Raw genomic sequence first — 22,597 nt, forward strand, 5'->3', positions numbered from 1 at the left:
CAATGCATTTTAAATAATCAAATTAATTCCTTGAGATTGTGGAAGTATCCAGAGCACAATAAATGGAGCTTTCAGACTTCAGGAGAACAGTACACTTAAGTAACTTGAGTAATCAAAACCATAAGCATCTGCCCTGCCACTTGAAAAGCAGAACTTTATTTGGATGTACTGTAGGATAGTTTTCTTTATTAAAGGATTTTGGTTGTATCATCTTCCTCTAAAACCTGTTATGTCCTGATCCTGATCCTGCAGTGAGTTCTGTGGGTGTACAGGTGTCCATCAATGCTGAATACAATGCAGCATCAAGGCCTCAGTCTGTGAAATACACAGACTTCTTATCCCATAAAAGTAGCAGATGACATAGGAGAGACACCCCCCCATTTCCTCTTACTACGTCTTTATTTAGATTTTATTTCACACAAAGATTTAGGCAGAGAGGGTGCCAGATCTCATTCCATTTTTAAAATAAACTGTTGTAAAGACAGATTTAGGTATTAAACTGAAATGTTCTGAAGTTATCTACAAAACAGTTTTCCAGTGTTTCTACACATATGTAGCCAAATCCAGACCTGCTTGAAGTGGGTACAAATACTTGGAAGTCAGTGGAGCCGTATCGAGTTATGCTATGGGCCAAATCCTGCTCCATTTATTCATGTGTGCAGTGCTGTTGAGCACCGTGCTGAATTCGGCCCATATTAGTCAAAGGATTCAAATCTATATTTATAGTTGTACTAACACACATCACCAAAATATGACAGAAATAAAGGCAATTTAATTTTAATCTACCAATTTGTACTTAACTATTTCAATATTTATGCAAAATCTATTTTTTTAACTGCTAGACCATGGAAGAATTATGAATAAAATTAGAGTAATTTATTCAAGTACAAAAACAAAATGGCATTGATCAGAAATTCAAAGCTGTATATTAAACTTTTGAAAGATACTCAACACAATAAAAGCACATTTAATTCACATCTTACCACTTCATAATCTTCACTGCCATAAAGATACATATCTGCACCTTCAGGATCTTACATGTCCATAAAGTCCTAAAGCAAGAGCGAAGTGTATCTTTAGTGTCTAAGTGATACAGCTTCTACAGCTGGAATAGAGTTCCAGTACTTGTTTCCCACGCTCAAAATGCTCTTTAAGTATTGTTCTCAGAGTCAAAAACAAAACCTCTTGCTGTAAGCCGTTAAGGAAATGGTCTGGCAAGCTACACCAGTAAAAAAATCCCACAAAGAAAAGCAGCAGCAGCAGTGGCAGCAGCTAGGATGTGTTATGTTAATCCATTACTATGAGCAGAGCAATGCAGGGGCTGAGCTGTGGTATTCATTTAGGGGTCTGTTCTTAATCACATGTTGCTGGCCTTGTATTGATTGGTTGCAAAAGGAGCCAGTGTAGTGAAAAGTAACTAGAACTCTAGTGACGTATTGTGATGAGACAGAGAGCTCAGTGATATCAATGAAGTACCATTTCTATTTCTTTTATTATGAACAGACACTTAACTGGTCTGTTTGCAATAAGCATGTATAAACTCTTGGAGTAAATACTGGACTCCGATGAAGCACTCAAAATATTATTGAGAAAAAACAATTTAACTTCAAGGAATCAAGAAGAGTAGACACTTTTCAATTTTCAAACTAAATGAGCTTGCCAAAATTCAGCCCTTTGTTGACTTCAGGGGACCTACACCAATGTATATGAAAGCCAAATTCACGCCCCAGCACTGTTTCTTCTTTACTAGGGTGGTTTCTGTTACTTACATTCAAAGTTCATGACTCAAATGTAGGTTGATTCTACAGTGGTCTGCTAGTGAAATACAAACAGTGTGACTTCTCTTTATCAAAGTGCCATCACATCGTAACAGAAAAATCACACCTACTACCTCAACATCAAGGGAAAGTGTCCCAATCTACAGCACTGGGGTTTGTACTTGTGGGATATGGAACCCCCTGGTGTCAAGTCACAGAACCCCTACCAAAGCAGAATCTGTTAGAGTTGCACAAATGCCACCTACTGATGTCAATGGCTGATGTCTGAGTACATATAAAGGAGTGCAACCCTTACCCACTCAAGGCAAAGAACACTAGGAACCTCATGCCCTCTGTTTGACAGATCTTAGCCCTCTGTTTAGATTAGTTTCCTTTATCTGTCCATGCCACTAGTGGGAATGCAGAGAAGCCCTTGAAATAGACTTATGTAGTGAATGGGTAACCACTGAAAGAGGAAATACTTGTTTAAGCATAGATCAAGTATTAGTTCATACAAATAAATGTTTGGCCTTATCTCTTTTATTTGGTGGGTTTATCAACTTTCATATCCTCTTAGTTCTGAAAGGGAAAACGCCGTTCTTTTCCAGGGATGTTTCAAATGGTGTGGCTCAGCTAGGCCACAGCTTGTAAATATTCTCTGAAAATCCTCACTGTAGCAGCTGTATTTTATTTAATTCCACTTTTGTAGATGTATTAGTAAATGTTACGTATATATTTTTTCTTACATTACTTAGCAGGACAGCCTGTTCTCTGATGTGCCTGCACTCTCTCCAGACTAAGAAAGGACTAGTTCTACATCATATAGCCATGGTGGACCAAACATCAGTATCCTAGAAGCAATACGTCTCCCCAGTTTATAATTTTGCCTGTTTTTTGATTGAGCCTGGTTACTGGAGCAGAGGACTTTTTTTTTTTAAATAAAAGTGTGAATCCCAATTAATTATTGTATGTGTCTAGCAAGTCCTATAAAGGATTTTATAAAGAAAACACAGCAACCTGAATCGCTAGGCAGTTGACTAATACAGTATGTGGTGCGCCAATTCACTGATATTCTCTTGTAATCTGATATCAATAGTTTGCCCATTCCACTTTTATTTTGATATGAAATCAATACAACCTAAAACAGCTCAGCTGTTTCTCTCTCCTTGCCCTTCTTTCTTTTGGAGATATCATTCTACACAACGCAATGAAGACAGACAAGGTCATATGAATTAAAATGGTCTACTGATTGGCAGGGTCAATGACACTGTGACCAGATACATAGTGTGACTGTGACGCTGCAGCATATTTAGGGCATAAAGAACCCATATTGAAACTTCTGAACATATTCATGAAAAATATTGTTCAGGTAGTACTGTATATATTTTATGCCTGAAAAGATGAACTTTTCTTTACTCTCTTCATGGCTAAACTGGGAGCACTGCCAATAAAGGTTTTCTGACACTTCCCATTATAAAACCCTATTTTCAGTTGCTTATAACTATCAAATTTTAACCATTTGGGTTGAAATTTTCTATGCTGGGTGTCTGCCTCGAGCTGATTTATTTGTTTGAAAATTTTAGCCAGAACAGTTCCCCTATCCTTGTTCTCATGAATGGTGAAGATATGTCATTTAAAAAAATTCTGTTTTAAAAAAATTGTTTGTTAATTGTGTGTTAAAAAACATTGTGGTGAGAAAAGGTCTAGCACTCCCATGCTCTGGAGCAGGGGCTTAAAGTTTCACAGGAGAAAACCTTTTCAAATTTGTCTAAGTTATAAGACTTATTTTTTGTGAGACAGTGGCAAAGAAAAATCATAGCTCATGTAAGTCATACACAAAAGGAGTGCTCTGATTTTACAGTGATAATTGAAGTTTGTGCAGTGGTTGAACTTTCTGGACACTATTCCACTGTGCTCCTCAGAGGTGGTGATTTCTAGATATTCCCTACATTGCTTGCTGGGTTTGTTGTGGTTTAGAGACAATCTAGTTTGAGATCCGTTTAAAATGGTTCAAAGTACTAGGAATATGGGGTTACAGAAACTCAGGGTGCAGTTTGTTGTTTTACTTCATGTTAGTCCAGGCCCTGGATACTATGTACTTTAAAGGAGAAAAAACCCTTAAGCCACGTGGCTTACAGTTATTGGACTACAGAAACAAATTGTCCATCAGTGTTTAATTGTTTGAGACATTTAAGGTGGAATCCTGTTTCAAACAGACCCCCCCAATCTCTCTGCACTGTGCATTGCTGGTGTTTGTACTGTCTGAAGTAATAAAGAATCCTGTGCCTTCAAAGGACAGACCCCGAGTTTGAAAAGTGTGTCATATTCACACATGTTCAGTAGAGACTTACTAGAGCTGAACCTCAGAAGAGTCTATCCTCACTGAGCATGCTTGAGCTTCTCAAAACTCCTTGTGCTGATCACACGGCACATGCACCATCCCCACAGGGCAACTCAGCATGCCCAGCCCGGGGCTATAGGGACAAAGCAAGACTTTTCTTGTGATGGCTGCTCCCAGCAGTTCTGGACTGGGGTGGGGCAGGGTACCAGAACTAAAGATCAGGGAACCTGTCTCTCTTCTGTTCTCAGAGACGTCCCTGCTAAAGCCCAGGCAGCCTGGAAGAGAACGCCGTCTCATTTGAAAGCAGAGAAGACCAAAGCCAGATTGGAGAGAGAGAAAGGGACAAGGAGTCTGATGAAACTGGGACCAAAGATGGATGAGGAAGTAAAGAAACTGCAGCCTGAGCGGGCAAGAAAATCTGGTGAGGGTGGGTGCTGGTCAGGGAAACATTGGTGGGAGACTAGAAGCCCATTTTCTCTGCGGGGAGGGGAGAGGGGAAAATTAGATTAGACAAGGAACTGGGGGGAAGAGGAGAAGACAGACACTGCCTGGACAAGGAGATTGGAGGTACCAATGTGGGGAGTGGGGGAATAAGGCAAAGGAGATAGCTCTGACAAGGAACTGGGTTGTAAGGAGAGAACTGATATTGGCTGGACAAGGATAAGACTGGGACAAAGACAATAACTTCATTAAAGGTTGGTTGCTAATGGCACTTCTAGAGAACGAAAATCCATGAACAGTTGAAGAACATTCCCCACCTCCATATGTGTACACGTACACTACCTTTGTCTCCTCCCTAAGTTCCTGTAGATTTTGTTCCCTTCATAACACAAAAAATGTCAAATGCTATTAAAAATATTTTGCTCAAAACCCAGGCTGTCATTTTTTAGGTTATGCCATGTGTACCAATTTCCATTCCCCGCCTCATGTTGACTTTCCAAATTATCTAATAAAGTAGCTGGATTAGCAGAAGGATCTGGTATTTAAGTCCTGGCCAATGTCTACGTAGCATGGCTACGAATTCCCTACACTATAAATAACTTTTTGTATATCATAATACTGCAACATAGTGCCTTTGGGAAAAACAAACTGAAAAATTGCTGACATGACTGTCAAGGTTAATAGACTAAACAGACGCTGCTCAATAAACATGAAGCGCTCAACTTGTATTCAACAGGACATGCTATTTTTTCCTACAGGAACTCAAATGGAAAGCAATTGAAACTCTAGTACCTAAACCAGATTCAAGTTAGTGAAGAATGTCAACAGTTCATAACTCTCACTTGTGTAGTTAGCAACAAGATTTGTTTCCTGTAAACATCTTTTACTTCTCCTAAGAACACAACTTCAGCAACGTTATTTACGATTTGATGACTTTTCATTTACTGGCAGTAGAGAACTCATGAGAACTTATCTCACCCCAAAATGGGAATCTGAGGAGCCCAAGTTTTTCCTCTTGGATGACCTGCCTCACCTACTCAACCACCTCCAACCAACTCATCAACACCACTGTCACCACACCCTGGAATTTCTCTATTATTTGGACAGATAAAATTGATTCCAAGTACATTTCATTTGTTTTAAATCAGCAAATTGTAAACTCCTGACTAAATAAATCAGAACAAATATCGGGGCTCAAGAACATTTTTCTATGAAGCTTATCCAGAGTCTCTATTCAATATCACTTTCATTGCTACCACAACTGCAGAACCATTGAAAGCTCTATAAGACTGCATTACAGGAAGAAATAAAGGAAACTTCCATATGAGAGAACAAGAAAATGAACTTTAAGACTAATATATATATATATATATATATATATATATATTTTAATATGAACAAATTCCCATACACTTGACATTAAAATATATCTAGTAACACGCTTTTGGCATTCCCATACAAGTCTATACTAATGAATAAGGTCAGAAACTGAATGAAAAATATAAACTTGATTCAAAATTATACTTTAAATATATTTCTTTGTTACTAACTCCATATCAACTGAGGCTACGTCTACCCTACAAGCTAGGGTTGTGGTTCCCAGCTTGCTAAAAATAGTGTAGCCATGGTAGCACAGGCAGCAGCAGCAGCATGGGCAAGCTGCCCTGAGTATGTTCTGTCCCCTCGAGTGGCACCAAGACCACTTAGAAATTAATGAGTCTGCTACAGCCTTTGCTAATGGGCATGTGGCTTTTAGCTCATGCAGTAGAGGCTCAAATGCTAAGCTTCAGAGGTCCCAGGTTCAATCCTGCCCGCCAACAACCGGGATCTTTTGGTATTACATGTACCCATGGCGTTCAGGTGGATTTGTATTTGGGGCGGCTAGTCCATGCCACCACTGCCAATTCCCGTGCTTCCACAGCTATGCCACTATTTTTAGCATGCTAGCTTAATAAGAGCTAGGGTGAGTATCTTTGCAAGCTGGGAATCGTAGGCTGAGTGTGACATGATGTAACTTTGCTACAGCAGTTTCTATAGCAAAATGCAGGCCCTGGAATTGTGTTTCACTTGTCATATGTTGCTCCACTACATTTCCCCACTTTTTGTTCTTTTCTGCATTATTTTTCTGTCATTCAAGACAGCCTGCCTTGCACCCCTCAGCAACACAGCATGTTAAGAGGTGCAGATCAGAGTTCAACTGCAGCCATTAAGTTGTACATAATTTGCCCCCTACTGTAGCCGTCCTCACTAGTGAACATGTTGCAAATCATTCTCACTTATAGGCCTGGTCTACACTATGCGTTTATACCGAATTTAGCAGCATTGAACCGATTTAACCCTGCACCCATGCACACAACGAAGCCCTTTATATCAATATAAAGGGCACTTAAAACTGATTTCTGTACTCCTCCCAGACGAGGGGAGTAGCGCTGAAATCGGTATTGCCATGTCGGATTAGGGTTAGTGTGGCCGCAATTTGATGGTATTGGCCTCCGGGCGGTATCCCACAGTGCACCATTGTGACTGCTCTGAAAAACAATCTGAACTCGGATGCACTGGCCAGATAGACAGGAAAAGCCCTGCGAACTTTTGAATTTCATTTCCTGTTTGCCCAGCGTTGAGCGCTGATCAGCCGGGTGGCCATGCAGTCCCAAATCCAAAAAAGAGCTCCAGCATGGACCGCACAGGAGATACTGGATCTGATCGCTGTATGGGGAGACAAATCTGTTCTATCAGAGCTCCGTTCCAGAAGACGAAATGCCAAAGCATTTGAAAAAAATCTCCAGGTTATGATAGACAGAGGCCATAGCAGGGACTCAACACAGTGCTGTGTGACAACCATAACGGAAAGCCGAAGACTCAAATGAACGCTCATGGAGGGAGGGAGGGGGGACTGAGGACTCGAGCTATCCCACAGTTCCTGCAGTCTACGAAAAGCATTTGCATTCTTGGCTGAGCTCCCAATGCCTGAAGGGTCAAAAACATTGTCGCCAGTGGTTCAGGGAATATGTCATCAATTTACCCCCTCCCCCAAAGAAAAGGGAAAAAAAATCGTTTCTCGCCTCTTTTCAATGTCACTGTATGTCTACTGGATGCTGCTGGTAGACGGGGTGCTGCAGCACTAAACAGCAGCATCCTCTTCCCTCCCCTCCCCGGTGGCAGACGGTACGGTACAAAATGACTGATAGCCGTCCTCGTCATCATCCTGTGAGTGCTCCTGGCTGGCCTTGGTGAGGTCGGCCAGGGGCGCCTGGGCAAAAATGGGAATGACTCCCAGTCATTCCCTTCTTTAAACTTTGTGTCCTGGAGATTCAGTCCTGGCAGATGGTGCAACAGGACTGGTAACCGGTCTCATCATAGCAGCTGGAGGCTGAGCTCCTCTCCCCCCCCTTTCATGTCTAATGGAGATTCTGGACTATCATAGCAGCGGGAGGCTGTGCTCCTCTCCTCCCCTCACCCTTTAATGAATAATGGAGATGTCCTGCCTGGAATATCATAGCAGCTGGAGGCTGCCTCCCTCTCATTTTATCTCACTAAAAAGTCAGTGTTTCTTATTCCTGCATTCCTTATTACTTCATCACACAAATGGGGGGATAACTGCCACAGTAGCCCAGGAGGGGTGTGGGAGGAGAGAAGCAACGGGTGGCGTTGTTGCAGGGGTACTCCCTAGAATGGCATGCAGCTCAACATTTCTGCGGGATATCTGGGGCTCTGACCCGGAGCGGCTGTGCTCTCTGGTTCTCTAGTAGACTTGCCCCATATTCTAGGCAGGACTGACTCTATTTTTAGACAAAATATAAAGAAGGGAATGACCTGGGAAGTCATTCCCATTTTTGTCCATGCGCCCCCGGCCGACCTCAGCGAGGCCAGCCAGGAGCACCCATGACAGCAGCAGACGGTACAATATGACCGGTAACTGTCATCGCCAATTTCCAAAGCAGCAGACGGTGCAATAGGGCTGGTAACTGTCTCTGCTACCTTGCAAAGGCAAATGAATGCTGCTGTGTAGCACTGCAGTACCGCGTCTGTCAGCAGCATCCAGTACACATACGGTGACAGTGAAAAAAGGCTAAACGGGCTCCATGGTTACCATGCTATGGCGTCTGCCAGGGCAATCCAGAGAAAAAGGGCGCGAAATGATTGTCTGCCGTTGCTTTCACGGAAGAAGGATTGAGTGACGACATTTACCCAGAATCACCCGCGACACTGATTTTGCTCCATCACGCATTGTGATCTCAACCCAGAATTCCAATGGGTGGGGGAGACTGCGGGAACTATGGGATAGCTACCCACAATGCAACGCTCTGGAAATCAATGCTAGCCTCGGTACATGGACGCACACCACCGAATTAATGTGCTTAGTGTGGCCGCGTGCACTCGACTTTATACAATCTGTTTTAAAAAACCGGTTTATGTAAAATCGGAATAATCCCATAGTGTAGACATACCCATAGCCTCCTTTCCCCTTCACCACAGTTGTGGATGCAGAGCTGTTTTAGAAAAAATGGAACCAGGCAGTGCCTTTAAGACACAATCCCATACCATGGCATGCAGAGAGCATTACCCCCAAAGGGGCTCACAGAGGTATTCTGCACTGATTTCAAGCACTCTTTGTGCTCCGTTAGCACTGAGATTATATCTGTCTTTATGTACAAAGGCCATAATCTGCAATACAAGTCCACACACAATTTGGCCAGTTTGTAAATTTATTTTAGGAATCGTATATGCCTCAAAGATGGCTGCTGAGATTGATGAGAATTATTGTAAGTTGAAATGTATTAGATATAAAATTCTTGGACTGAACACATTTTTAAATGACAAAGAAGATTCATAGATTCATAGACTCTAGGACTGGAAGGGACCTCGAGAGGTCATCGAGTCCAGTCCCCTGCCCTCATGGCAGGACCAAATACTGTCTAGACCATCCCTGATAGACATTTATCTAACCTACTCTTAAATATCTCCAGAGATGGAGATTCCAAAACCTCCCTAGGCAATTTATTCCAGTTTTTAACTACCCTGACAGTTAGGAACTTTTTCCTAATGTCCAACCTAAATCTCCCTTGCTGCAGTTTAAGCCCATTGCTTCTTGTTCTATCCTTAGAGGCTAAGGTGAACAAGTTTTCTCCCTCCTCCTGATGACACCCTTTTAGATACCTGAAAACTGCTATCATGTCCCCTCTCAGTCTTCTCTTTTCCAAACTAAACAAACTCAATTCTTTCAGCCTTCCTTCGTAGGTCATGTTCTCTAGACCTTTAATCATTCTTGTTGCTCTTCTCTGGACCCTCTCCAGTTTCTCCACATCTTTCTTGAAATGCGGTGCCCAGAACTAGACACAATAATCCAGTTGAGGCCTAACCAGCGCAGAGTGGAGCGAAAGAATGACTTCTCGTGTCTTGCTCACAACACACCTGTTAATGCATCCCAGAATCACGTTTGCTTTCTTTGCAACAGCATCACACGGTTGACTCATATTTAGCTTGTAGTCCACTATAACCCCTAGATCCTTTTCTGCCGTACTCCTTACTAGACGGTCTCTTCCCATTCTGTATGTGTGAAAATGATTGTTCCTTCCTAAGTGGAGCACTTTGCATTTGTCTTTATTAAACTTCATCCGGTTTACCTCAGACCATTTCTCTAATTTGTCCAGATAATTTTGAATTATGACCCTGTCCTCCAAAGCAGTTGCAATCCCTCCCAGTTTGGTATCATCTGCAAACTTAATAAGCGTACTTTCTATGCCAACATCTAAGTCGTTGATGAAGATATTGAACAGAGCCGGTCCCAAAACAGACCCCTGCGGAACCCCACTTTCCAGCAGGATTGGGAACCATTAATAACTACTCTCTGAGTACGGTTATCCAGCCAGTTATGCACCCACCTTATAGTAGCCCCATCTAAATTGTATTTGCCTAGTTTATTGATAAGAATATCATGCGAGACCGTATCAAATGCCTTACTAAAGTCTAGGTATACCACATCCACTGCTTCTCCCTTATCCACAAGACTCGTTATCCTATCAAAGAAAGCTATCAGATTGGTTTGACACGATTTGTTCTTTACAAATCCATGCTGGCTATTCCCTATCACCTTCCAAGTGTTTGCAGATGATTTCCTTAATTACTTGCTCCATTATCTTCCCTGGCACAGAAGTTAAACTAACTGATCTGTAGTTTCCTGGGTTGTTTTTATTTCCCTTTTTATAGATGGGCACTATATTTGCCCTTTTCCAGTCTTCTGGAATCTCTCCCGTCTCCCATGATTTTCCAAAGATAATAGCTAGAGGCTCAGATACCTCCTCTATTAGCTCCTTGAGTATTCTAGGATGCATTTCATCAGGCCCTGGTGACTTGCAGGCATCTAACTTTTTAAAGTGATTTTTAACTTGTTCTTTTTTTATTTTATCTTCTAAACCTATCCCCTTCCCATAAGCATTCACTATCTTAGGCATTCCTTCAGACTTCTCAGTGAAGACCAAAACAAAAAAGTCAATAAGCATCTCTGCCATTTCCAAGTTTCCTGTTCCTGTTTCTCCCTCCTCACTGAGAAGTGGGCCTACCAAAGTAATGAATAGAATTAAATGTAATATATCCCCGTGGAGCTACTGGAATACTATTTAAACTTTATTTTTAAACACTGAATCTGCTTATCATGCACAGATTGTTTTTTTGGTTATTATGGTAACCATTCTCCAACACAATCCAACCTGCCTGGAGTTTTCTATTTCAGGATACTTCAGTGATAACGTTAACTACAGAACTTCACAGCTTAAAAATATACATACAGTGGGGACACATGTTATCTTGTAGTGCAGGAGGAGATAACATGATAGTGTTCTTGCAATGTCATGGGAAGTCACATACTGTAAGTGGCTGCCATTCTCCTCATAGCAAGATGCTAATACATTCAGTCCAAAAGATAACATGTCACAAACAGATTTGACACCTTCTGCAAGGATGTGGGGCCTAAATGACTGTGTTATTGTGGCCACTTTGCAGCACTTGGACAGCATAAAGGGGCTATACATATGACAGATTGGGCCGCGGGGGATTATCCCCATATTATTTGTGTTGTAAAACTACTCTTGCAACTCTATGTCATACCCCAGCAGCAATGTAGCATACAGGATGTGGTGATAGAAAAAGGATTGAGTTCAGGCTGCTGACACTGCCTCTTGCGACATAGGCAGCTGAGTGTAAATTGGAGTACCCCTAAGGCCTTTCGTCAGGGCCCAAAACACAGGAGTTGGAAGAGTGCCACCACCCCCATTCCTAAGCCAATCAAAACTAACACCTTGAAGATTTGTAGAGATTGTCCTCGAAAACATAGGCATCATTTTGTATCCAAGCAAAAGGTTGTATTACAAGTAGCACATGAACTTTTGAACCCAGAAACTGCAATACTGGAACCAATCTTTGCATATGTAACCCACACACCTTCTGGGCATGGTGTTCTGTCCCATCTAGTGACACTGGGACCACTTAGAGAGCAATTAGCTAAGGCTGTAGAGCAGACTCAGTAACAGCCAGTTGGCTTTTAGCTCATGCGGTAGAGGCTCATGCACTAAGCTCCGGAGGTCCCAGATTCGATCCCGCCCGCTGATGACCAGGGTCTGTCGGCCTTACACAAACACCACAAGCTCTTTAAATTAAAAAGTTATCTGGGAAAAAATAGTCTGTGACAGGATAGTGCAATGGTTTGACCCTTTTTGTCATACCACAAGCTGTACTGTATTAGCTTGCAACACAGAGGTTAAATTTACAAGTCTTAGTGAAGTTTAGTCAACTGTTTATAATCACATCCACCCACCCATCCACAAAAGTTCCCCACATTTTGAGAGTAATGGATTGTGATGGGGATTCCTAGTTCCCAATGTCCTTGGGTGGACTGCTCCAAATAAATCGTGAGGATTCCTTGGAAGTACAGCTGGGAACACCAGCCAATGTGAGCAACCAGGATTTCTGTCCTTTGTTCGTTTGTCAAGGAGTGCACTAGAGTTGCAGGTAACCTTGTTTCTTTGCAGACTTCTAGCAAGCTCCATATTTGAGACATTAAACTCAGTGCTGTCTCTTTCTCACAAGGAAAAGGCTTTAATTCTCAACCTTCATAAAACATTTGTGTTCACTAAATTAGGTAATGATTTAAGTACCAAGTCCCAAATTGTGAGGAATGATCGGGATCAACTCCTATTTTAAAAGTGTTTGTAAACTTTAGTTGTAATAGCCCTGCATTCTGTTCTCATTCCAGAAACAAAAGGTTATCTGTAGAGGATGGCAATGACATCAGGTTCCAGGAGGAATTCTGTCTCTCTCTCTCCCTTTTATTCATGTATGTATTTTTGGCACAAGTTACCATTGCACATTTCTGGACAATAATCTTTTCATTTAAAACGATTCTCACTAAATGTTATAGTGCCTTTGGCGTCATTATATCTTCAGCTCTTATTTCCCATTCACAATATGCTTTTAACCCCCCCTCCCACCCAGCAATGCTGAGACTTGAACATTTGACAATGTGGAGTAATGTTGGCTGCCTTGTAGACATTTATTTTTTTTAAATTCTTGGATAAAACAGATTTGCCTGTTTTAAAAGACACTGCTGAAATGTGAACTCTGGGCAAAATTCACTCCTGTGCAGAGAGGCCTATCTACCACTTAAGTCCCACTTCAGACCTCAGAATAGAGATTAAGTGGGACTTAGCAGTGCATATCCTTTGTAATGGCCCTATTCACTCCCTGTGCTTATGAGTGCCACCTGGCACTGGGCATACATTTTCAACATAGTCAATAGGGAGCCAAATACATAACTCTCAACAACAGGACTTGTGAACATAATTCTCCATACATTACTGTGAAAACATACTCCTAAGAAAGCAAGTGTTTTTGCTAACTGGAGTCATTTATCCTTAGCATTAAACAGTGTGTGGCGTAATAGATATATCATGATCAACAAGTAATCCTTCTTCTATAGAACTAATGCAGCATGTTGCAAGCCTCTAGCAGAGCTCTTTTGCTGAAAAGTGATATGGGATAATGACAAATGCTACCACATTTGTCCCAAAATTGTTTGATGTCTGTTAGTAATCAGAAATGCAGGAAAGACTAGAAGTAGGCAAGGTGGAACTGGTGTGTAGGTCCCTGTATCCAGTTTATTTTGTATATATTTTTTTCAAGCGCTAGCTGCCTGGTTATTGCTGCCAAGAAATTTCCTATACAAAGATTTGGATATTATACAAAATCCCTCTCTCCTCTCGGGAAAGATTTTTAAATTTCAGGGTCAGCCATACCATGCTAAAGGTACTTAGGCACTACAACACCTGACCCCTAGGTATCCTGCCACCTATTGGAATGCTCAGTCCCAAGTTACGTGCCCAGACTCCACATGCATTGTATGGGAGAGTTCAGTGCCTAAGGAAAGGATCATCAAAAGCCAGCAAGATAAAAACAGGAAGCTGCCTAAGCTATCCAGAAGTGAAATGAAGAGGAAAGGGCTTTCAGTCAGCCAACCCTCAAAAGGTACTTAGGCTCCTGACTAATGGGCCAGAGGGAGGCACCTGGGACTCACAGCTGTGAAACATACCCTGAAGTGAGGCATCTAAGCCAGGTCAGCCCAGCCCCTACCAGATGAAACCCACATCTCTCTCAAACAGAGAGAGAGAGATTATAGCAAGTAGCCTGGTAGATAGGGCACCCACTTGGGATGGGGGAGTAGAGACCTTAACTCACAGCTCTCATATCCCAGATGAGTACCCTCACCACCAGGCTACTTGGTATGTGGGGGCTGGGTGCTCTCAGTCTCTCCTGTTTGAGCTGTTCCATTTTGTATAAATATTCACTGGAGCAGGGACTTAAGCTTGATTGACTCACAGCCCAGATGGGTGTCCTAACCACTGGGCAGGAGAGTCTCTCTTGCTCTCTGGCCCAAGGAATATGTAATTATTTATATAAAGCAGAACAGCTTCAACAAGAGAGACTGAGGCAGCCATAATACAACGATCGCCATTAACATGTCAATATTTACCAAGAGTTTGGATTTTGAGCCATCTCATAATTAGAAAGAAAATAATCACAACCGCTGTACCTAAGTAGTATATCACGCTGCTCATACCAACACCTGTATACTGGAAGTATACCAAGCCAATCTGTAGTACAAACTGTAAAGCTACTTTTGTATTTAAAATACACTGACAGATTTATTTTCTAACTCAAACCATCAGCTTGATCATCTTAAACTAGTACTTTCTGGAATTGGACAGCAAGTTGCTGTGTTTTACTCTATGAAACTTTGCATTATTTGTGATGTCTATAAATATAAATTTACTCATTACACAGAAGCTGACATATTGTGTGGAAACATTACAACTGGAGCTGGTGTAACATTTTCCAACTGAACAGTTTTTGTACTTGAAAACAAATTCTGATTAAAAAATTTGAAACACTTTGCAGAAACATCAATTTTGTTGACATTTTCAATAAAAAATATCAAAGTGCTTCATTTTGACTATTATAATTTATAATATACAAATCTCATATTCTGTTATAAACTAATATAACAAAATGAAGCACTCTGATAAGGTCATTTTGCTATTTCTAAAATCTTTTTTTTTTTAGAAATTTCATTCTGCAGGAAACTTTGACTTTTTGTTCCAGTTTGGGACAAAAGAAAATTTTGAAATGATGGAATTCCCAATGGACTATAAATTCAATTTCAAAACAGTTCTAATTGCATCCTCTCAGAAGCAGGAAGACAAAAATAGGCTCACAGACATCACTATCAAACACTATCAAAACTCAGGAGGTTTTTAAAAATGAATTATTAATAGACCAAATATTATAGTATAGCTCTTCATGTGTATTACTGTAAGTCCTTTATATAAAATTACAAAATGAAAATACTACAATTGCACTGATAAGCACTCAGAGGTTATGGTTGCATATGCATATATAAAATATTCTAATAAGAATGTGTATTAATCTATATATGTAAGACAGAATTCACAAAAATCTTTCATATGACAAGTACTCAGTGAACTGTATTTAAATAAATTAAGAAAACACCATCTTAGAAGAGTAATAGTGAGAGTTTTCCTGACTTATTTAAGGTTGCATCTAAATTACCTTCACAGTGAGCTGATTGAGCTGTTGAACTGCATCCTAGGAAGACTGTGCTAATGGCTAAACAGGAAGTGTACTGTACATGGATAGTGTTTAAATAATTTAAACACATACCTTCTCAAGCAGAGATCTTATTACATATGTCAAATTCAAAACATTTACACTCAACCATTATGACGATTAAAGTAGTGCAAGTGTACCAGAATTGGAAGCCATGAAAAAAATCCAAACATGTTTGACATTTAGATATATAAACACTATGCTGTGCAGTGCATATATTGTTTGAGAAATAGTATGTGATCATGTAATTCAGAGGAAAGAGTTAATTCCTCACAAATTGCCAAGCCCCAAATATGATACCACAATGTGTGACAAAGCCCATGATGAGGAACACAATATTATTAATGTAGGAAGCTTAACTTGCTGTGTGTTTCATACTGTTAGTGTTTAGCAATTATCATTTTTGCTTTCATATTTCTGATGTAAACATTTTTGAACAGAGGAAGTGATAGGGCATCAGATGTGTGTGGAAAATAGGTAACTGGGTCTAAACTGACTGACGTCCCTCAGCGTGAAATATATTTGAGAGGTTTATAAACTATTTCCTGACTTTTATGTGCTTACCAATGCAATGTAGTTTGTCTGAAAACATACTTTCTTCATGTGACACTCAAATCGTATCATTCAATCAACCGTATAGTAGTATTACTTATTGGACTACCATAAGAATATCTGAATTTATTACTACCCAGGAATAAGTTTGTGATTGTTTTAATATGACCCTCCCTGTACTTAATTTGGGCAAATGAGATTTAAATTTGATCTTAAATGAGAGACTGAAATTCCTTACGTTATATATATAGAACTGGTTCTCCAGCAATCTGTAAAAAGTCTGACAATGATTGAGCATGCAATGGTTTTTAAAAAATCCATTCAAATACAGTTTTAAAAACGCCTTCTACTTTGATATTTAAAAGTTGCTATTGATATAAACAAGTTATCCTGGAAGTCAAAGCAATGGAGGAGGGAAGCAAAGAGGTTAGTTGGGCTGAGAGCCAACATCCAAGGTTATGAAGTCTGAAAATGAAAAAGTAATTAGATGTACCATTATTGTTAAAACATTTAATATTAATGTCCTTTGGTCAGTAGGAACACATTGAAAGGAAAACTTGTCTTTGACTGGAATTATTAGCAAAGCTGCAAAGAGGATTTATTCTCCAATGCTGGAAACCTGCAAATTCCTATTACCAGAGAGCTAATAAGTTTTAAGTGATGAGCACTCTAGACTGTCAGACTCTTGGCATTTCAGCCCCCAAATGTGCTGAAAATTAAACAAGACAAACTGGACTAAAATATGGCACATGCAGCATATCATTAATGATCAGCTCAAAAGAAAATAAAACAAATTCAGTCAACTATTTTTATGCCCAGTAGCTTGTTTTAAATAATAGCACCAACAATAGATGCAGCCATTTAATCTTTGGTAAAGAATAGTAATGGACAGTAAGATAATGGTGTGAAAATTAAACAGTAACAACAAATAAGCTATTCTTAAATAATCCACTAAAAGCAACTGAGGAAAGAGACATAGCCATGCAGCCATTACACAAGACAAAGCATTACTGGGCTTTAGTTTTTCAGACTCCAGTGTTTTTCTTCTATTCTGATGCTTATGTTACAAATCTTCACCGCCAACATTATTTAAATCTCTAATAAATGAAATAGGAACTTGGAGTCATTTTTTTTAAAGTTGAGCACTCATTTCAGCCTGCTTTTTTTTTAAAATCTATCCTCTCTTTTCTTTTCTGAAAGACTACAATACAGAACAAACAGTAATTCTGTAAAAATATTTGATATCTTGTTACCTTTTATTTCAGAGCACAGCTCTGGCCTGGATCTGCCACTCTGGAACAAAGCTCTTCTTAACTATAGGTAAAATAAACACTCAAGATCCTATTATAAACTAATCTAATCTGAACGAAAAAGATACAAAGTGCAACTTGTGTCTATAAAGAAAATGTGTACTTCAACGTTATTGCCAGTAGAGAGTCCCATTGCTCTCACATGGAAGGAGATATACAGTAAAGTGTTTAAGTAAGACCAATGCTAAAAAATGTAGAACGCACACAGGCTAAATTGTTATGACTATCCTTCTTACAGTTCCAGACAGAAGTGCTCTCAGCAACAGCCTCTTGTAAGCTCCTGCATCCTCCTCCAACTACACAAAGTATTTGCAGTTTCTCAAAATAAAAAAAGATTCAGCAACCATTTAGCAAAGTGAACTTTAAGAAGAGAATAAGGACTGTTAGTAAAAAAGGGTGCCATTTTTAATAAACAAGATTTCAGCACTGCTAGATAAGAGAAACCATTACAGAAAAGTGAAACAGTTTAATTGCAATTAACTTAATTTTGTTAACAAGCCTTCATATTTCATTTTCAAAATGAAAACACACTGAGCATTTGGCCTTCTTTCTTTCACTATTTGCTTACCCCAGGAATAATGTGCTTAGTTTGAGGAGACATCAGACATCTGTCATGCATGTCAGACTACTTTAATGTGGACTAGACCTTCCAGCAGGAATACTTCTCATAGGAGCAAAATCTCAGAAACAAAACAAACACACCAGTAAAAACTAAAGACAACCAAGTCTGTTTTGTTAACCATCAGCTGAGTTCTTTTTCCTTCTAAGGCCTGATTTAAAGTTCCAATTTTGCCTACACAGAGCTTTACTGTTCGTCAGAGATTTCTCTCAGCTGTTGATCTAATTCAGTTCCTATACTCCTTACAGCTCCTTACAGTGAACCCCACCAACATCAATTAACAAGTTAGGGTGGAAGGGTTTTCTCCATTATCATCTTAGAAAAGGCACTTGCATGCTCACTGGAGTGATATAAAATTTTATTAATTTCAGGTGCAAACCTGGGAACAGGCTTAGGCCAGAATGCTAAATAATGACAGACTTGTTGCCTGACTTCCTGTAAATATATAACAATTGGTTATCTGTCCAGAAGTAACACAGGGTTGTTTTTTTTTAAGAAGGAAACAATCATTGAAAAGTATTTCTACATATATATAGGCAAGCAGACTTATTGTTTCCTATGCACAGTTATTAGCAGTTGATATATTAAGAGGGGTTGTGTGTGAAAACATCAACTCAAACTAGGTTGAAAATCGCATTCTGTGGTTATTTTTAAATTATAAGATTTTACAAAGAGTATCAGCCATACTATTTTGCTTGTGAAAACAGCTACTTCAAAAAAATTCACTGTTTTTTCAAACAAAGGACCCAATCCTGCAAATATTTATGTGTAGGGACTTTTACACATGTGAGTAGTCCCAATGAACTCAATGGGAATACTCATGTACACAAAGGTACTCATGTGCTTAAGTGTTTGCAGGATTGGAGCCCTACTCTTTAAATGAGTATGTGGATTAAGTGTAAAAAAGAATGTAGTATTTATCATGGTATGTTGGATACATAACCATCAAAGCAAAATGTCCCTCAAAGTCAGAGGACTATGCACTTGCAGCTCCAGCCGAAGCCAATTGGAGCTGAATGCACACAGCACCTCTAAAGATCAAACTCCTAATGTGTGTTTCTTTACACGAGTCAAACTGGGATGAGCCACAAAGTTTAAATGTAGATCCAAACTGTCAGAAGTCCAGGACATTGAGGGGTAATCTTTTTCTTCTGTGTTTGTACAGCATCTAACACAGTAGGATCCTGGTCCATGACCCTCCTAGGCACTTCAGTAACACAAATAAAAATATTTGTTTGGGTTTAGATCCAATTTGGGGCCATAAGAAATTTTTTAGGAGGACAAGAGGTTTTTTGTTTTGTTTTTTTAAACTGAGATTATTGGCTTCAATTGTCATGGTCGGTTGGTTTAAATACATCCTTTTATACAGTGCAGTCAATTCAATTGATATGTATCAAGGTCAATAGAAATGAAAGATCTTAATGTTTTTCTTTTTTCACTTATCTCTGAAAATGTGATCTGTTTTTGAAAGTGGCATCACACAGCTCTGCTGCTATTCTAACCTGACAGGGCCCATCATCCTACAGTTTTCCTCTGTATTAGTATTGGTAACTTTTACAGAAGCAATGGTTACTTACTGTAACTGTGATTTTTTGAAATGTGATGCAAACATGTATTCTACTTGATTGTGTGCACGCTGTGGAAGCAGGGAAAGAATTAATAAGGATTTGAAGGGGATCTTAATGCATGTCAGTCAGTTAGCAAGAGTTAGCCCAGCTGTAACCCTAATGACGTGAGACTTCTAGAAGCAAGGATAGTGTGAGGCAGAGGGAAAGAACTGTGTAAAAAGTTATTACGACCTTGCAACTTGATAACCAAATACGCAGGCTGGCGTCTTCTAGGAGTGAGACAAATAAGATAGCAGAAAGGCTTATGTATAAACAAAATGTATTTGTTGCTTTTTACCGTCTGTATTATTGCTAGAAATTGTCTGTAACAAAGGTATAAAGGCTTGCTGTAATTGTTTACCAGTTGAGAGACCTGTCCAGGACTGGGGCGACCCTGTGTCCTATGGCACTCTTTCCCTCCATTGTAATTACTGGAGAAATAATAAAGTATTTGATTTTGCTGCACCCAAATGAAAAAGCGAGAACTGAGTTTTTCTCCGACAACGCTTAGTGTACTGGAGCCAGAGAATTTTGCCTTAGAGGGGCGGTGGCACACAGCCCATCCACTGGGTATAAGAAACAGTGCTGCCCCAACCTCCCTCAGTTCATTCACACAGAATGCACAGAGATTAGACTCTGATGCAGAGGGGACAGAGGATGGGTCATGGAATACATGTCTGCATCACATCTCAAAGAGCACAGTTACAGTAACTGTTTCTTCTTCTCTGAGTAGATGCACATGAGTATTCCACTTACGTGACAAACAAGCAGCATCCCCAAGGAGTGGAGCTCTGAATCTATTTAAACATGAACTCCAGGACTGCCTTCCCAAAGTTTGCATCTGCTCAGGATACCACCGTAATGGCATAATGGTTTGTAAACATAAGTATCGACAACCATGTGGCAGTCCTGCAAATATCCAGTATTGAGATGTCACTTAAGAATGCTATTGACGTAGCTTGCACTCTCATAGAAGGAGCTCATGCCTGGAGAGGAGGTGTAGAAGAAGCTGTTCCGTATGCAGTCTTGATGCAGAAAGTGATGCACCTAGAGATGGTCTGTAAGGAGACTGCCTGTCCCTACATATGGTCTGCATATGACACAAACAGATGAGGTGAAGCCCAAAAGAGTTTAATCTTGTCCAGATAAAAGGCCAGGTATCATCTGACGTCCAACATGTGAAGACACTGCTCCTCTGTAGATGAATGTGACTTAGGAAAAAACACAGGCAAATATACTGCCTGGTTTAAATGAAATTGAGAAATCAATTTGGACACAAAGTTTGGGTGCAGCCACAACATCACTTTTTCTTTGGAGAATTGCATCAGTGCCTGCAACTCTCACACTCTCCTTGCAGATGTTATTGCCATGAGGAATGCAGCGTTTTGACATCACCCGGATCGATCGGTCTTCAGCTGTCGTTAAGACTGCACTGATCACAACACATCCGCCATTCTTCTTGCACTATTGCCTTTCTTCTCCACGTTCATCTGAAACGTTTAACATTGTCATCTTCCCATCTTCTTGGAGGCCGGCAGGTGGTCTTTTCTGTTCTTGTGGGTACCACTCAGCAATGTTTGTGGTCCATTTATTGTCCGGGAGCGGTGCTGTGTGGCCCACCCATCACATCTCGTTATAACTGCTTTCCATGACAATATCTTTCACACCGCTGCAATCTCCGATCATTTCATTTGGGATGCAATCCAGAAGGGAAATTCCCAACATAGCTCATTCCATTGCCCTTTCAGCGACCAACAGCTGCTGCTCTTCTCTCTTCAACAGTGCTCACGTCTCACTGCCATAGAGCATGGCTGGCAGCACTGTTGAATTGAAGATACTTCTACGTGTGGTCTTGGTGATTTTTCCTTTGAGGACATCCTTGATGGAATTAAACGCATACCATCCTGCCCAAATCTTTCACGAGAGTTCTCCGTTTAGGTCTTGGTGCATATTAACTTCTTGGCCCAAATACATGTACTGTTCCACTTCTTCGATTTCTTCTTCTGTTACCGTTATTCGGGCTTTTCATAAGACATCTGATCGCATGTATTTTGTTTTGCAGTGGTTCATCTTCAGGCTGACCTGATTGCTTTTCTTGTTGAGTCTTTGTAGCATGCTCTGCAGTTGGTTGGTGCTTTCGACAATTAGTACGATGTCATGAGCGAATCAGAGATGAGATAATCATTCTCCTTTTATGTTGACACCACTCCTCCAATTGATCTTGTTCATAACCATTTCGAGGCAGGCAGTGAATAGTTTCGGTGAAATCGTATCTCCTTGCTTTACGCCTTTCCCGATTGGGATGCGGAGGAGAGTTTTGAGGAGAGTAATGTCTGTTGTACATCCAGTATTCTCTTCCTTCAACAAACTCATGTACTGCATGTTACTACCCTGCTCTGTGAGTGTTTTTAATATTATGTTAAACTCAATGCTATCAAAGGCCTTTTCATAGTCGATGAAAGCAATGCACAGTGGGAGTTTGTATTCCCTTGCTCTTTCTAGGAGACATAAGAGAGGAAAAGGGCAGGATGCCAGAGACTTGAATGGAGGTACCATGAGAGTTACTAAGACTCTATTAAGGTTCCAAAAGGGAACCAGTTCCCACACCAGTGGATGGACATAAAGGATTTCTTTCAAGAATCTCACCATCGTGGCATTGGAAAACTCTTATCTTCCATGAATGGGAGGATGACAGTCTGAGATCACCACTAGATACACCTTCAATGAGCTAAGCATAAGGCCCAACAACTGAAGATGCATCAAATACTCCAAGATGTCTCAGATACTAGCCAGCA

At 40.3% G+C, this 22,597-nt stretch overlaps 1 protein-coding gene across 6 annotated transcripts in view; it reads right to left on the reverse strand.

The window, feature by feature from the left end:
• CACNB2 (calcium voltage-gated channel auxiliary subunit beta 2) overlaps positions 1-22,597 on the reverse strand; it is a 424,293-nt gene that overhangs the window by 192,379 nt on the left and 209,317 nt on the right. Inside the window, exon 1 of one of the 6 annotated variants that reach the window (XM_039524811.1) lies at positions 18,145-18,294. The exons of 4 other annotated variants lie outside the window; for them this stretch is intronic. In XM_039524811.1, the coding sequence (XP_039380745.1) occupies positions 18,145-18,195 (51 nt within the window). In that variant the 5' untranslated portion in view covers positions 18,196-18,294. Of the gene's footprint in view, positions 1-983; positions 1,337-18,144; positions 18,295-22,597 lie in introns of those variants that run through there. One more of the 6 variants, XM_039524812.1, reaches the window with a different exon arrangement.

The sequence above is a fragment of the Mauremys reevesii genome, linkage group 2, assembly GCF_016161935.1.
Source record: "Mauremys reevesii isolate NIE-2019 linkage group 2, ASM1616193v1, whole genome shotgun sequence".
Classification (NCBI taxonomy): Eukaryota; Metazoa; Chordata; order Testudines; family Geoemydidae; genus Mauremys; species Mauremys reevesii.